This window comes from Notolepis coatsorum, assembly GCF_963971535.1.
Source record: "Notolepis coatsorum genome assembly, chromosome: 13".
Classification (NCBI taxonomy): domain Eukaryota; kingdom Metazoa; phylum Chordata; class Actinopteri; order Aulopiformes; family Paralepididae; genus Notolepis; species Notolepis coatsorum.
In genome coordinates this window covers 36,367,087-36,385,538 of record NC_140177.1, presented here as the reverse complement: position 1 = coordinate 36,385,538, position 18,452 = coordinate 36,367,087, and the positions used below count along the sequence as shown (strand labels likewise).

Genomic DNA, 18,452 nt, shown 5'->3' with positions numbered 1-18,452 from the left:
AAATAAAATCAGAATTTGTTCTTACTTGCTTGCCTGGGTAAATAAAGTTTATAGAAATGTAATTTTTTTTTATTTTTAAACCGATACCGATATTTTTTGATATCACATTTTAATGCCGATATCGGCAGATAATATCGAACATCCCTAATATTAACATTATAGACCAGAACATTACCTCAAGTGACTTTACTTTGCAGTAACATTGAATTTGTCAACATGCTTCTCACCACTGATAATGGGCTTTGGACTGAAGACTTCATTATGTCAATGTTTCATTTTCTTTCATTTAGGACACCTCATACATTTACTGATGTAACTCCCTGACCATGCATGCTATATTTACACATGTGGTATTGCTGGATTCAGCACAACCACACCTTTCCGGAAAAACCCTCATCTGTGTTTCTATGACAATCCATGGCAGAGCTACTGTAACGGAGGTACCGCAGTATATCCACAGTCACGATGGTACAAGTAGTTCAGTGGCTGTGGATGGTAAGCGGTACTGCAAGTAAACTCACTCCCCAGAGGCATCCAGACCCGGAAGCAAGAAGTGAATTCACTTCTTGCTTAGTGGTCTGTGATGCCGCCCGCGACGCGGCCGTCCGGGGTTCAACTCCCACTCAGGGCGATCCCTTAACAGAGGTCGAATCGACTATAACACAACGCAGACAAGATCACACCGGCTACATGTGGTGCCGTTAGACCCGGATGCCCTGGGTGGGGTGAGTGTAACGGAGGTACCGCAGTATATCCACAGTCACGATGGTACAAGTAGTTCAGTGGCTGTGGATGGTAAGCGGTACTGCAAGTAAACTCACTCCCCAGAGGCATCCAGACCCGGAAGCAAGAAAATTCACTTCTTGCTTAGTGGTCTGTGATGCCGCCCGCGACGCGGGCGTCCGGGGTTCAACTCCCACTCAGGGCGATCCCTTAACAGGGGTCGAATCGACTATAACACAACGCAGACAAGATCACACCGGCTACACTACTACAAAGTAAATGAGAACATTCTGCATAGATATAATTTTACATTTCCGCTTATTTTAAGTATGTGTACATAGGTATATATTTCCTACATGCATAAAGATATTCACATCCAGGTTCTTCCATTAGGTTAAGCAACTGTCTGACTGCTAGCATGTCAAGTTTGAAAGCTCTTGGAGCTTGTATTATTAATCTACATGAGTTTATATGTCACAACTCCCATACGGCCAGGCTATATTTTGGTTATTTTTTCCTTTGGGGGTGTATAACAATATCTATCAATTTAACAATTTTTGCAGTAAAATATTTGTATACAAGAATCAATTTCATATATGGGAGACCTTGGAGATGAGGAAAAACATTATTGTGTTTTGTTCTACCTCCGGTAGGGGTATCTCAACATTTTGGGGGCATTGTCACTAGGAGGTTTGCCCTGAGTGGGAGGTTCGAAGGGTCAAAGTGGGTATGGAGGGAAGACTGTTGAGTTTTAAACTGTGGATACCAAACAGAGAAGGTAAAGACAACTTTGAACTGTTGAACAGTAATCCAGAACTATTTTATTGCACTGTAAAAAAAAGTTTTATCTATTCTATTCTACTATTTTATTGCACTGTACTATTGCACTATTTTACTCTGTCTATTTTATCTTACTCTTTTTATTATTGTCAATTTAAAACTGAATCAACCCATAAACAATGTGGCCTGTTGGGATGTTAGATCCTAATGTAAAAAACTGTGATTTTATGTCTGCACTTTATGTGCTAATTTCATGCCTGTCTTTTTTCTGTTGTCAAGCACTTTGAGCTGCAGTTTCTGTATGAAAGGTGCTATACAAATAAAGTTTATTATTATTATTATTATTATTATTATTATATTATCTATCTACACTTGGTCATCCTGGTGATATGCTTCTCTCACTGTCTATCTACAGTATCTACACTTGATAACCCTGGTGATATGCTGCTCTCACTGTCTGTCTGACTACAGACCAAACCAACACAACAGGCCACATCAAAACATCAAAATCCACTTTATTCCACGCTATAATACCACACTGTGTGGTGTGAGTGTTAGAGAAAGAGAGCTAAGTGTTCGTGAGTGTGTGAGAGAGAGAGAGAGAGAGAGAGAGAGAGAGAGAGAGAGAGAGAGAGAGAGAGAGAGAGAGAGAGAGAGAGAGAGAGAGAGAGAGGGAGAGAGAGATAGAGAGAGAGAGAGAGGGAGAGAGAGGGGGGGTTAAGTGACTGTTTGTGAGAGGAACAAACACATAAAGAGAGATATATTCTAGGAGTCTAGGACCCTCTCAGTCAGGGCTGAGAGAGAGAACGAACGAAAACGCTATAGGCTACTTTTTGTATATTAAACGAAACCTGTCAAGGTATTTCTTACCTTTCGTATTGATTCTAATTTGGAAGGTTGTTATTAATTTATAATTAATCCACCTTGATCTGTTCTCCGCGCGTCAGTTCATCAGAGAGCAGGTTGAGGAGCGACGGACCGAGTGACTGACTGGGCGGCTAGTTGAACACTCACCCTGCAGAATGAGGAACTTGGTCGGTTTTTTCCCCCTTTGCTAAAACTTCCTGGAATAGTTGTAATTGTCCACTGATTTGCATAATGAGCAACACACCGGCCACGCACGCGCAGACACACACGCCTACACGCACACACACCTACACGCCCCCACACACACACACACACACACAGACCAGTCCAGCAGATTCTATTCGCTTCTACTATTAGGCAGTTTAAGCCTATTTTTATTTTATTTTTTGACTAAAACATATTTGGCTATTCAATAATACATCGTATATACTTTATGTTCCGTTGCAGCCTTTACATTGTTTCAGAATGCATTTCTTGACAAGAAAACGTGTAGATGGTACAAAACCATGAAAGAACAAAATTATCAACTATGACGACTATACTATGATGTTGATATTTTTTTGGAGTTTTACTGTTTTACGTGGTTTGACACATTGCCAGTATTGAAGTGTTTAAAAGGTATCTTTGTGGTCAAATATTGTCCCACAGCGCCTCCTTCTGGACGAGTTGGAGGAATACAGAAACATACAGAGCGCTTGTGTTTTGTAACAGTCACTCATTTATTCAATATTAATCAGCATTAGAATAATAATTGTAAAAAATACTTGTGAACCATCAGGAAAAAAAACATTTGAACGTTTTGGTAAGACATGCACCTTCCACAGTAGCCTTGTAGCCTACAGCTGTTGAATTATAAACACGTCGATTGAATCTACTGTATTGTTGAAACAAAACACGTCATGGCAGTTATACCGTGATAATTCACTTCAGAGGAGAGGAGAGGTGAGATGAGGAGAGAAGAGTGAAGAGAAGAGAGGAAAGGAGAGAAAAGAAGAGTGAAGAAGAGAAGAGAGGAGTGAATAAAGAGGAGAGGAGATAAGAGGAGAAAATAGAAGAGGAGAGAAGATAGTGTTGTAAAAATGACACAAAAAAGGTGTTTGTTGCAGTAATATTCCCCTTGTGACAATTCCTGTTGAAGGAAGATATTTCAATTTAAGGCAGAAATATTGAGACATAAGAGCCTTAAAGTAATATGTGATTGGTGTTATGATTAGTGACAGTAATACTGGTAAAAGGTGTTTTGGCAGCATGCACTGTTCATTATACATCCCTTGTGTGACAGTATGGATCTGTCATTTACACACGTGATAGACAGATTACACAGAGAGAAGAGAGGATAAGAGAGGAGAGAAGGGGGACCCTGATGTAAACAAGACGAAATTCTTTCTCTGGTCTGCATCCCTTAACAATTGTATGTATTGAGCTGTACTGTACCCATTCTGCAATCTGTTAATAAAGTTTTCAATCAATCAATCAAGAGGAGAACAGAAGAGTAGATAAGAGAAGAGGAAAGAAGATTAGAGGATATAAGAGAGAAGAGAAGATAAGAGGAGAGAATATGAGATGACATAAAATGAACCACGATTAGACTCAATGTGGCAAAAACAGTCACTTGGTAGAAACAGTACTGTTGTTTTACCATGGTACGTTACTGACATTGTGTATTCCCTCTGCTGTGTAGTTTGTGGTTGTTATGACAACCAAGCCTTTGGGGACTAAGAAACTAAGGTTGCCAGTTTGAATAAAAAAATTAACCAATCAATCAATAAATAAATAATCAAATGTCATCAAAATTGCAAAAGTATAAAAGGTCAAAAAGGATAATTATGAAAATAAATATAGGATGAAACAGTAGTCTCGTCTATCAAGCTGGAAAACTGAGAACCTATTACAGATGAGATGAAACTAAATGTTCTCGTCGGACTCTGGGGAAAGATGTTGGTGTTCCTTTAAGATGTTGGAGTGGTCCTTTAAGATGTTGGAATGTTCCTTTAAGATGGCTCTGGCACTACAAAGAGCCCAATGGAGAAATACTATATTAGTGTCCTGCAGAAAAAAAACAATGACATTTTTCAGATTTAGAACGGCACCTCCGGTACCCTCTTTGAGGTTCAACACTTCATCAATGCTTGGAATCAATAAACACCTCAAGTTCAACCACTCAACCCTGATTAATATACTTCTTAAATGTGCTATAGATAACATTCAGCCACTAGATGTCGGACTAGAGCACCAGGTGCATTCCACGTGGGGAAATGGGAAGTAAGGAGGGGATACATGCACACTAATTTTGGACCTGCAAACATTTTAAAAATGAGAAATTAATTAATCAATAACCTTTTGGCGGGGAAAACCAATAATTTTATTCTGCACCTTTCTAAAAGCTCTGTGGATGTATTTATTTAACCTCTATTCAACCAGGCAGGTCAATTACCTATTAACACTTTGAGCGCCACTCGTGGCTAATCTCGGGTTTACGATAGTTACGTTGAAAGCCACGTCACGGCTTTTCTCTGATTTTTTTTTTTTTTAGCGGTCTGAAATCATATTGCATCACCCGAGCCTACCGTTGGAAATCCAGGGGCCGCCGGCGATCAGATGTGAAAAAAGCGCCCCCTATCGTCTCCCAGATGGTAAATTACCCTTTTGGAATGGACTCAATGAAAATGGATGGGGAAAAAAAAATATTCCAGTCCACATTTTCCAGTCCACTGATGCAGCCGGAGTTACCAGAGTTCATTCTGGAGCATCTGAGCCGCGGCGAGCATGGGTTATACTGTACACACGTTGGATCAATATACTTATCGATTTTTCGAATTGTGATCAGGAATTGGAATATACCATTTGGATACCATCTGATGTCAGGTAAGGAATCTATGTTATCAGTGTTAGGATAATCAGACTAGTTTTCATGAAGATATAAGCTTTTTTGTGATATGTGCTCTAGCTGTTTCACTGTAAAATCCATGAGGAAATGAAAGCAGCTATTATCAGCGTGCGGCTCGAACGTGCGTGCGTGCACATATACTATTGATCATCTAGAGTTTATTTGAAAACGATTCATAAATAGGCAGACAAATATCAACGTTCTGGAATATTCCAGTAAAAGGCGATTATCATAGAATAGGTTGTTTTTCACCTGAAAACGGGTGTTTTCAAAATGCTCTCAAACGGAAATGAAGCGATAAAAAACCAATCTGCCTTGACAACACTGACTGGAAAATGATTCTTTGATAAGCGACGGGCAGATTAGACACATAGCCATAATTTTAAACATAGATTAGGCGATATTAATGTTAACATTGACGCCGATGGTGGCATTCAAGGGACTAAATGTGAATTAACCCACGGCACTCAAAGTGGAACAAATTCTTATTTACAATGACAGCCTGGCAAGAGGACCTCTTGAAGGGTAAAAAATAATAAAATAGAAAAGAGACAGATGATACATACATCACAGAGGAAAAGGAATAATTAAAACGTACATCAAACCAACAACCAAATCAAATGACAAGGTATTGTTAAAAAAAAATAGAAGATTACTCTACATAAAATGTTATCTATAGCACCTTTAACTAGTCAAAATACATGTTTAGCTATCGCATTGTCTGTTTTGTAAATGAAAAGACAAGGCTTAGGTATGACATTCATCAGCTGTTGTTATTGTTGTTGTTGTTGTTGTTGTTGATGGTGTTGTGCGTTCCATAGCTGACATAAAAAAAAAACGAAATGTACTTGAAAGATGTCCCGTCGTCTTTTCCGATGAGACAACATGAGCTCGGTTTACATAGCCACACTACGAGGAAATAGTACACGTTTGACATACAAGGTCTTTGCAGGACAGTGACCAAACGAGGACTGTTACCGTTAAAGGGGCACTTCGCCAAAAAGCAACACTGATTTATTTGACACATGATCTCACACACATCCAAAAACTCGATACCGTTTTGCACACATTTGTTTAGTTTGACAGTCATTGAGAGTAAATGAGTTTGAACGTGGCCACCGGTGATGTCATCGGGGACACTGAATCCTTATGTTGTGTTAATTGCAGATTATGTAGATGAAAAATAACTGTTGAACTAAATTTAATGTGTGAATGTGTGCAAAACGGTTTAGTCTTTGGACGTGTGCGAGATTATGTGCAAAATAAATCGGCATTGTTTTTTTTGGTGAAGTGCCCCTTTAAGCGGAGGCTATCAGATCATGGCTGGGCTACACTCCTGCTCCTTCCTCTCTCTACAGTATAGTGTCCAATCAGAGGAAGACAGTGTCATCTACAGGTAACACACTGCTCCTTCCTCTCTCTACAGTATAGTGTCCAATCAGAGGAAGACAGCGTCATCTACAGGTAACACACTGCTCCTTCCTCTCTCTACAGTATAGTGTCCAATCAGAGGAAGACAGTGTCATCTACAGGTAACACACTGCTCCTTCCTCTCTCTACAGTATAGTGTCCAATCAGAGGAAGACAGTGTCATCTACAGGTAACACACTGCTCCTTCCTCTCTCTACAGTATAGTGTCCAATCAGAGGAAGACAGTGTTATCTACAGGTAACACACTGCTCCTTCCTCTCTCTACAGTAGTGTCCAATCAGAGGAAGACAGCGTCATCTACAGGTAACACACTGCTCCTCTCCATCAGCGTGATCAAAACTCAAAACCGCCATTGTTGTTTGTTGTTGGGGGGGACTTGTGAGTTGCTTGGCAACCTGGCGTAACCTAGGAGCCGCATGACACGTCGTCCTCACCTAGTGGCTTTTCTAGAAATCAACCCTAATGTCGCCCAAACCGTCCTACAATTCTACACAGCGTGAACCACGTCCCGTTACAATGATTTAATAAGAGAGAAATCGACTTCATTGTCCAGCTCAAAGAATAACAGAATTTTTTTTTTTTTTTTTTTTCCCTTTTTCAAAACATATTCACACCTCCGGCACCATGTCTCCTTTATTGTACTGTCAGTCCCTTAGGAGGTCAGAATGTCCCTCGGTGCAGCGCCCCCTGGAGGTGGTTGGGGATCAGGGCCTTGTTTGACAGGCACCGTAGAGACGGTGAGCACCGGTGACGTGATGCCGGCTATCCTCCAATAATCGCATCACATCTGGGAGACAATTTCCTGCCGGCGGAGGGGTTCAAACCGGCAACCTTCCGCTTAGTGATTGTGGCGTCTGACAGGCTAACTGTTTCTCTGCTCCATCTCCCTCTGGGCCGTGGTTGAGGAGCTCTGGCTGTCCTCTGTGTCGTCCCCATCTGAGGTAAGATAAGACAAGATATGATATGATAAGATACGTTAAGATAAGATAGCATAAGATAACATAACATGTGCTCAACTACTACTGCTGCTGCTACTACTACTACTACCACTACCGCTCCTACTACTACTTCTGCTACTACTACTACTACTACTACTACTACTACTACTACTACTAACTACTACTACTACTACTACTACTACTACTACTACTACTACTACTACTGTACTACTACTAATGCTACTACTACTGCTCCAACTACTACTGTACTACTACTACTGCTACTACTACTACTACTACTACTACTGCTGCTACTACTACTACTACTTCTGCTACTGCTACTACTACCACTACTGCTACTACTACTACTACTACTACTACTACTGCTGCTACTACTACTACTGCTCCTACTACTACTACCACTACTGCTCCTACTACTACTACCACTACTGCTCCTACTACTACTACCACTACTACTACTACTACTACTACTACTACTACTACTACTACCACTACTGCTACTACTACTGCTACTACTACCACTACTGCTACTACTACCACTACTGCTCCTACTACTACTGTACTACTACTACTGCTACTACTACTGCTACTACTACTGCCCCTACTACTACTACTACTGTACTACTACTACTGCTACTACTACTACTACTGCTCCTACTACTACTACTACTACTACTACTGCTGCTACTACTACTACTACTACTACTACTACTACTACTACTACTACTACTATTAATACGACGACTACTACTACTACTATTACTACTATTACTACTCCTAAATATTTCTTTTTTCACCAGACTGAGAAATCACTATCACCAGCCAATATATGTTTGCTGATACAGTATATATCTGCCCAGTGTTACTCATCAGACAGATACAGATAATATCGATAGTACCGAGTACCGACTGTATCGGTATCGGCTGGTGATATGATATGAAGAAATCACAGATACCAGCCGATACCGATACAGTCGCCGATATATTGTGCATCCCTAACTATCACGCTCACGCCGGGACCCCACCAGGCACGGACGCAAGGTTTCGTGCGAGAACAGCGCGCGTGGCCGTCCACACAAAGCGCATGGAGGAAGGCACATTTACATTGGAAACTGTAAATGCCTAGTCTATATGCGAAGTCAGTCCCCGTTTGAAGATTTTTTTAAGATTTCCAGTTCCAGTGTTCTATTGTCCATTTTGCATGTATAACCAGTTATTATCTAATTAATTAGAATGTTAGAATTCATTTTAAAATGATGAAATCAGTGTGACTGTACAAAGTATAGTATGGTTTATTTGTATTGGGAAAGATACAGACACATTAGCTGGTTGAACAACATCTATATGTGTGGTAATATTGCAGATATTGAGTGTATTTATGTGAAAATGCACGTGGCGCACGCCTCTGAATCCAACCAAAGCGCCCACTCGCTCGCCAGTGTGAACAGCGACGCCCGTTAACATGGGAGCGAAAGTGAAGCGCTGATCGCCCGCCCGCCTCACCTCCCCCACCGGTGTTGATGTGCAGCTGGGACAGGGACAGGGACAGGGACATGTCTCGTCCCTCAGGGTCTGTCGGGCTCTGCAGGATGTCGTGCAAGGCGTTCCTCCGTCCTGTCCGTCCAGAGGCGATGAAGTCTGCGTACGTGGTCTCAACATCAGCCATCTCTCAAACATCCTTCACACAGCAGCGACTACAGGAGGAGGAGGAGGAGGAGGAGGAGGAGGAGGAGGAGGAGGAGGAGAGGAGAAGGTTACGCTGCTGGATCAATACTATGACTGTACCGCCCTGCAGAAGCTAACCACAGTAACTGTAACGCCCTGCAGAAGCTAACCACAGTAACTGTACTGCCCTGCAGAAGATAACCACAGTAACTGTACTGCCCTGCAGAAGCTAACCACAGTAACTGTACTGCCCTGCAGAAGCTAACAGCAGTAACTGTACTGCCCTGCAGAAGCTAACCACAGTAACTGTACAGCCCTGCAGAAGCTAACCACAGTAACTGTACTGCCCTGCAGAAGCTAACCGCAGTAACTGTACTGCCCTGCAGAAGCTAACCACAGTGACTGTACTGCCCTGCAGAAGCTAACCACAGTAACTGTACTGCCCTGCAGAAGCTAACCACAGTAACTGTACTGCCCTGCAGAAGCTAACCACAGTAACTGTACTGCCCTGCAGAAGCTAACCACAGTAACTGTACTGCCCTGCAGAAGCTAACCACAGTGACTGTACTGTACTGCAGAAGCTAACCACAGTAACTGTACTGCCCTGCAGAAGCTAACCACAGTAACTGTACTGCCCTGCAGAAGCTAACCACAGTAACTGTACTGCCCTACAGAAGCTAACCGCAGTAACTGTACTGCCATGCAGAAGCTAACCGCAGTAACTGTACTGCCCTGCAGAAGCTAACCACAGTAACTGTACTGCCCTGCAGAAGCTAACCGCAGTAATTGTACTGCCCTGCAGAAGCTAACCACAGTAACTGTACTGTACTGCAGAAGCTAACCGCAGTAATTGTACTGCCCTGCAGAAGCTAACACTGCCCTGCAGAAGCTAACCGCAGTAATTGTACTGCCCTGCAGAAGCTAACCACAGTGACTGTACTGTACTGCAGAAGCTAACGACAGTAACTGTACTGCCCTGCAGAAGCTAACCACAGTAACTGTACTGCCCTGCAGAAGCTAACCGCAATAACTGTACTGCCCTGCAGAAGCTAACCACAGTAACTGTACTGTACTGCAGAAGCTAACCACAGTAACTGTACTGCCCTGCAGAAGCTAACCGCAGTAACTGTACTGCCCTGCAGAAGCTAACCACAGTAACTGTACTGCCCTGCAGAAGCTAACCACAGTAACTGTACTGCCCTGCAGAAGCTAACTGCAGTAACTGTACTGCCCTGCAGAAGCTAACAGCAGTAATTGTACTGCCCTACAGAAGCTAACCACAGTAACTGTACTGCCCTGCAGAAGCTAACTGCAGTAACTGTACTGCCCTGCAGAAGCTAACCACAGTAACTGTACTGCCCTGCAGAAGCTAACTGCAGTAACTGTACTGCCCTACAGAAGCTAACCGCAGTAACTGTACTGTACTGCAGAAGCTAACCACAGTAACTGTACTGCCCTGCAGAAGCTAACAGCAGTAACTGTACTGCCCTACAGAAGCTAACCACAGTAACTGTACTGCCCTGCAGAAGCTAACAGCAGTAACTGTACTGCCCTGCAGAAGCTAACCACAGTAACTGTACTGCCCTGCAGAAGCTAACCACAGTAACTGTACTGCCCTGCAGAAGCTAACCACAGTAACTATACTGCCCTGCAGAAGCTAACCGCAGTAATTGTACCGCCCTGCAGAAGCTAACCGCAGTAATTGTACCGCCCTGCAGAAGCTAATGACAGTAACTGTACCGCCCTGCAGAAGCTAACCACAGTAACTGTACTGCCCTGCAGAAGCTAACCACAGTAACTGTACTGCCCTGCAGAAGCTAACAGCAGTAATTGTACTGCCCTACAGAAGCTAACCGCAGTAACTGTACTGTACTGCAGAAGCTAACCGCAGTAACTGTACTGCCCTACAGAAGCTAACCGCAGTAACTGTACTGCCCTAGAGAAGCTAACCACAGTAACTGTACTGCCCTGCAGAAGCTAACCACAGTAACTGTACTGCCCTGCAGAAGCTAACCGCAGTAACTGTACTGTACTGCAGAAGCTAACAGCAGTAACTGTACTGCCCTACAGAAGCTAACCACAGTAACTGTACTGCCATGCAGAAGCTAACCGCAGTAACTGTACTGCCCTGCAGAAGCTAACCACAGTAACTGTACTGCCCTGCAGAAGCTAACCACAGTAACTGTACTGCCCTGCAGAAGCTAACCACAGTAACTGTACTGCCCTGCAGAAGCTAACCGCAGTAATTGTACTGCCCTGCAGAAGCTAACCACAGTGACTGTACTGTACTGCAGAAGCTAACCACAGTAACTGTACTGCCCTGCAGAAGCTAACCACAGTAACTGTACTGCCCTGCAGAAGCTAACCACAGTAACTGTACTGCCCTGCAGAAGCTAACCACAGTAACTGTACTGCCTTGCAGAAGCTAACCACAGTAACTGTACTGCCCTGCAGAAGCTAACCACAGTAACTGTACTGTACTGCAGAAGCTAACCGCAGTAACTGTACTGCCCTACAGAAGCTAACCACAGTAACTGTACTGCCCTGCAGAAGCTAACAGCAGTAACTGTACTGCCATGCAGAAGCTAACTGCAGTAACTGTACTGCCCTGCAGAAGCTAACCACAGTAACTGTACTGCCCTGCAGAAGCTAACCACAGTGACTGTACTGTACTGCAGAAGCTAACCACAGTAACTGCACTGCCCTGCAGAAGCTAACCACAGTAACTGTACTGCCCTGCAGAAGCTAACCACAGTAACTGTACTGCCCTGCAGAAGCTAACCACAGTAACTGTACTGCCCTGCAGAAGCTAACCACAGTAACTGTACTGCCCTGCAGAAGCTAACCACAGTAACTGTACTGCCCTGCAGAAGCTAACCACAGTAACTGTACTGTACTGCAGAAGCTAACCGCAGTAACTGTACTGCCCTACAGAAGCTAACCACAGTAACTGTACTGCCCTGCAGAAGCTAACAGCAGTAACTGTACTGCCCTGCAGAAGCTAACTGCAGTAACTGTACTGCCCTGCAGAAGCTAACCGCAGTAACTGTACTGCCCTGCAGAAGCTAACCACAGTAACTGTACTGATTGATTGATTGATTGAAAAGTTTATTAACAGATTGCAGAATGGGTACAGTACAGTACATCTCAATACATACAATTGTTAAGGGGATGCAGACCAGAGAAAGACTTTCGTCTTGTTTCCACCAGGGTCCCCCATTTTCAATTCATCATAACATATATGACATACATGACATACAGATAGACAGTACTGCTACATCTATACATTTATGACATATCAGATTTGCAAATACAGTACTGTTTGTGATACAAAAGTGTCCAGAAAAGGAGTGTATATACATTTGGCGTAGAAACTGTACATTGGAGGAGGTTGGTGGGGTGGGGTTGGGTGGGTTGGGTGAGGGCTGTACATTGGAGGTGGGGGGGGGGGGGGTTGGGTAGGGGACACACACACATTTTACACTGTACATTGGAATGTTGACAAAGCCTTACTTGGTCATTTACTGTACAACTAGGTTAGGACATTTGTAGGGGCCAGTTTCGAATTGCAGTCTCACGTAGGTGTTTTTTGAGAGTGTTTTTGAAGGTGGGTAGTGATTCACATTCCTTTACAGCTTTAGGCAGGGCGTTCCACATTGATGTGGCATAATTGCGAAACGTGTTTAGTCCCTTGTTTGAGCCGAATCTGGGTTTTACATGATTTGTGGAGCTCCCTCTGGTGTTGTGATCGTGGTATTCACTGACCTTTGGGAAGTATTTTGACATGTACATGGGTACCTTGGTCGCGTAGTGTATCTTGTAGACCAGGCCCATTGCAAGTTGCTGTACTCTGTCGTCTACTCTAAGCCATCCTAGGTTGTCAAAGTGGGCAGGGGTGAGGTGGGTTCTAGGAGTCAGGTCAAGTAGTAGTCTGACTAGCTTGTTTTGAGATGTTTGTAATTTGTTTTTTAGTGCCTTTGAGGTGCTTTGGTACCATGAGGTGCAAGCATAGTCGTAGTACCCTTGAATGAGTGCTCCTGCTAGAGTCTTCAGGGTATTCTTGTTTACCAGAGAGGAGATCCGGTACAAGAATCGCGTTCGTTGGTTGACTTTTTTTATTACATTGGATGCCATTTTGTCACAGGAAAGATTAGCCTCTAGGATGGAACCCAGGTAGGTAATTTCATCTTTCCTTGTGACAATATTGTCACCCACTGTAACCGAGAAGTCGTCAGTCTTGCTGAGTTTGTTATTTGAACCGAAGAGAATGGACTCTGTTTTGCCCATGTGTAATGATAGTTTGTTGTCGGCGAGCCATATGCAGATTTTGCCTAGTTCCGAGCTGAGGGCTTTTTCAACCTGTAACTTGTTCTTGTCAGAGACCAGCAGGGCTGAGTCGTCCGCAAACAGGAACAAGTTGCAGTCACAAGCTGACGACATGTCATTTGCATAAATTAGGAATAGTAGCGGTCCTAGTATGCTTCCTTGTGGAACACCACAGCTCACTGTGAGGGGGGGGGATAGGGTACCGTTTACTTCCACCATCTGTTCCCTCCCCTCCAGGTAGGATTGTATCCAGCTCACTGATAAACTATCAAAACCAATTGCTTTTAGCTTGTCAATCAGAATGGTGTGATTGACAGTGTCGAAGGCCTTTTGTAGGTCCAGCATGACCATGCCGCAGTATTTGCCCGCGTCCACCTCTTGTTTGATGTGGTCGTTCAAGTAGAGAAGGCATGTGTCAGTGGAGTGGGATGTTCTGAAGCCAGATTGGAATTCGTAGATTAGATTTTTTTCCGCGAGGTATTTTTCGATCTGTTCGTATACTATTTTTTCCATGACTTTCGAGATGGATGTAAGGATAGAAACAGGGCGGTAGTTACCCGGGTCTAATTTGCTGCCCTTTTTGTGCAGGGGTGTTACTCTCGCAATTTTGAAGTCCTTGGGGACGTGTCCCTGTTTTATGGAGAGGTTTATTATGTGTGTGATGACTGGGGTGATGGCTGCTGCTGAGTCTCTGAGGAATTTGGAGGGGATGTTGTCATGGCCAGTGGCCTTGTTTGGTTGGAGGGCGCTCAGTTTTTTGAGTACCTCATCTGTAGTTACTATTTCCAGTTTGAAGTCGTCTTTGTGGACGCCTAGGTTCATGTAGTATGCTACTATGTGTTCTACCCCATACTGCCCTGAGTGGGAGGGTAGTTTGTTTACCAGTGTTGTGGCTATGTTTGTGAAGAAAGTGTTTAAGTAATTGGCTACATCCAGCTTGTCTGTGATGAGCGTGTTGTCCGTCTTTATGTTTATGTTTGAGAACCTGGTTTTGAGTTTTTTACTGCAGCCTAGTTGATTGTTGAGTAATTTCCAAAGTTCACGTGGTTTATTTTTGTTTTACTGCCCTGCAGAAGCTAACCACAGTAACTGTACTGCCCTGCAGAAGCTAACCACAGTAACTGTACTGCCCTGCAGAAGCTAACCACAGTAACTGTACTGCCCTGCAGAAGCTAACCACAGTAACTGTACTGCCCTGCAGAAGCTAACCACAGTAACTACACAAACAGTGAAACTGTGACTCACTGGCTTTAAAGTTCTTTGACCATCCAGTGATTTTGTAGTTACTGCAAGTCTTTATACCCCTTTTCTCTAAAACAGAGCAAGATTGAACTCTGAAACGTTGTCACAAGATAAAACAGATATTGAGAAGTCAAATTTCACAAAATATTGCTTCTGCAGGGCAGTAGTCAATCCATATAACTCTGTATGATAGCTTTTACAGTTATACCACTATTATAGTGCTGTATATACGGTATATATATATATTCTTACCGTATATGTATTTAAATGCATATAATCCTTTTTACATATCTGTAAATACTATATCTGTACATATCCCTTACCTACTCTTACTAGTTACGCTGCTGGCCAGTATGACTTACTACCATAGTGTCTTTATACCTGTGTCACTGTACATATTAATACTACAACTCTGTACATACTAGGGCCCTACACCCTCTCTCTCTTAGTGCGTGAGGAGGAATTGGTGCTAGATTGAGAAGGGGCTGTCTCGCAGTGATATTAAATTAATGACAGTTTACGGTATATAGAATGGACATTCATACACAGCAACGCATGTCCAAACAAGGTGTGATAAACATGAAGTGATATATTTTCCTTGACATGAAACAGGGAATAGTAATCATTAGGGACCTGCATGATGCTTCTGTCTCTATTCATTATTCAATATTTAGAGGTTTTACTTTTACCCTGAGGGATGGTTTAAAATAAAGTGCTCAAAACGGAAAAGTAGGCTACTTACATCCTTGACGCTAGAAGTCCCAAAATAGCGTTAGCATAAAAAAAGAAGGTAGGCCAGCTGTAGTTTACATAGCTTGCATACAACTTTGTCTCGAGGTTCCACAAGTTGATCAAAATCCAAACAGGGCCCTATTCCCCGTACCTGGTTCAACTAAGTCGATCAAGAGTCCCATTATCCAGATTCAATTAACCCGATGTTTGAAGCCGGGATTTTCCTGTTCCTCGAAGGTGGATTCAGTCTCGTTAACTCGAACCAGACTTGAGACCCAGGATAAGTGCGCGCGGCCGCTTCAGTTGAAAAGCCAGCAAGTATCGAGAGCAGAAATCCTGATTCTCTAATGGCATTGATTGATTAATTGATTTAAAACTTTATTAACAGATTGCAGTACGGCTCAATAGCCTCGCCGACAAGTTAAATGCATAATCTATAGGCTAATTTTAAGTCCCTCATTACCCCAATCAATCAGATTATATTTCTTTAAACTTGCCTGCTGGCGGTAGGTTTATGGAATGGATAATCAAATGAGATCTTGCTAGCGAAAATAATTAGTTCAACTGTTATACAGAATAAGGATACGGCTCTCTTACCCATTGATTGATGTATGGTGGATATTTTACTTATCTGCACTGTGGTGTGACGGTTTATGGTTTTGACTTTCACGCAGACGGCCCGGGTTCGAATCCCACTTCTTCTAGTCTTTTTCTTCTTTTTGCAATGTAGGAATAATTCAATTTGGTGCACGTTGAGAGCTATATAAAGAATCACATCCTCAATGCATGTAGATTTATAATATTTTAACTTAAAACTAGGCTACTTTTGCGTATAATCATTAATATTATATTCCAAAAAAATTATATTGGCAACGCGGGGTTTCGAACTCCGGTCGCCCGGTTGACAGGATTGTGCACTAGCCGCTGCGCCACTGTGCCAGACGGGATATATTCATTGTTTATCCATTAATGGACGAGAGACCCATGTTTAGAATATTTTTCTTTTGAATGAAGTTTTATCTCTTTATTCTCAAATGCATTAATGTGACGTCAACGGCTCATTCAATTTCTCAAATCCGTCAAACAGCGCATCTCATCAGACATTTTAATCCCAGTTACAATATCACACAAAAACCACAATCCACGCATAGACACTTCAATTTTATGCTTGAATGAAACACAATCCGGGCGCTCCGTTAAGCAAATCTACAGCGGAGAATATATGAAACTAATCAGAGCCAAACGGCCGATAGGTTTCATTCATTAAAAATATCCCCGCGGGATTCACATTTGCAATGCGCCGTTATTAAAATAACCACATGCAGCGTGTATCGCAACTCCGAGCGCCGTATATGACGTGCATTATTTTATTTAGGACAAAGTAAATCTATAGGCTGAATATGATTTATTATCAGCATTTAGTTCTATTATTATACATTTCAAAAGCCCCCTCTAGGAAAACGAAGCACAGAAACATAATTCAGAATGGTATAAATGGGATCTCTAGACTGTGAGAATCATTTCAGGAAGCAAGCTGTCATTTATTTGCGGGGGCGTGGCCATGGTTCATCCGGCTAACTGAGGCCCTGTCCACACGAGAGTTTGGATTTAATATGACCGAAGTTTGAAAAAATAAAACTCCGTCCACACGGTGAACACAGGTGGACAACCGTGTATAACTGCGTACTCACGGGCAGAGCTGGAACCCAGCAACCGATACATTTAGTACAATGTAATACAATGCCAAAGCAGTAGGCGGCGATGTTGTTCAGACATGAAGGCCATTTCAACCAATCAGAAAAGACTGAACGCTCACTAAACTTCCTGTTGGGTCGCGATCTGCCATTAATTAACTGAAGAAGAAGAAGTAACGTTACCGATATGAAATGGATGTAAACGTTATTTAACAGATTGCAGAATGGGTACAATACAATACGGCTCAATACAAACAATTGTTAAGGGGATGCAGTCTGGACTGGGTTCCTTATAAGTTATAACAATAACTTGACAACACATGAGTTTAGTTTAGCTGCAGCTACATGTTTACTCTGAGCGTCAACAGACATCAGTCGATCACAACACTCTTCAACACAGACGATACGTTTTGAACAAAAGTTTGTTACAATCATTTTCATATAACGCTACTTGGGACAGCTCTGCTGTAAACACTGGTGTAGTTGGCTCTGCTCTAATCTCTCTACCCCGCGGTCTGCCGTGAACATGGGGAATAATTGCGACAGCTCTGCTGTAAACACTGGGAATAACCTCGGTTGCTATGCCCACACGCAACTGCAAAACCGCACAACTCCACCCTGGCCACCGGTTTCAAAAGACCGCGGTTGCAGTGTAGCAAATCCCCGGTTGTGTGTGGCCGAACAGTGCAACTGCGCACATACAATCACGGTTACATTAAACCCAGCGTTCGTGTGGACGGGGCCTGAAGTTAACCCTGCTCTCGACCAGGCTCAAACTTTTTGATCTGTTGTCATGGTGATTTAGACAATCGAGCGTCGGGGAACAGGAAGGTCCGGCTTAAGTCAGGCTATCCTGGAAATTATCCGGCTAACTCAGTTAGCCAGGTACGGGGAACAAGTATCAAGGTATAAAGATCAAGCAAAAAGGAACATTACCATAAATTATTGGAACAGTATAGGAGTAACACCCAAGGAACATGGAAAGTACTAAATAGCATAATCAAAGCAGATTATCCAAATTACTTTATAAAAGATAATAATATAACCATAAACAAAACAAAGGACATTACTAATTAATTTAACAAGTATTTTTTTAATGTTGGACAAAATTTGGCAAATGATATTGTGGAGCCGAGTGATAAGGAA

The 18,452-nt window shown here is 42.7% G+C and overlaps 2 protein-coding genes across 2 annotated transcripts in view; both read right to left on the bottom strand.

Annotated features, from left to right (window-relative positions):
- lyn (LYN proto-oncogene, Src family tyrosine kinase) overlaps window positions 1-2,511 on the bottom strand; it is a 129,954-nt gene extending 127,443 nt beyond the window's left edge. Inside the window, exon 1 of the mRNA XM_084327984.1 lies at window positions 2,374-2,511. The gene's annotated coding sequence lies outside the window, so the exon portion shown is untranslated. The remainder of the gene's footprint in view (window positions 1-2,373) is intronic.
- A 5,039-nt stretch (window positions 2,512-7,550) lies between these two features.
- On the bottom strand, window positions 7,551-9,313 carry pkia (cAMP-dependent protein kinase inhibitor alpha; the record flags this gene model as incomplete). The annotated part of the gene is made up of 2 exons (XM_084327983.1): window positions 7,551-7,624; window positions 9,151-9,313. The coding sequence occupies 2 exons, from the start codon at window positions 9,311-9,313 to the stop codon at window positions 7,551-7,553; spliced, it is 237 nt and encodes a 78-aa protein (XP_084184109.1).
- Window positions 9,314-18,452: the final 9,139 nt, after the last annotated feature.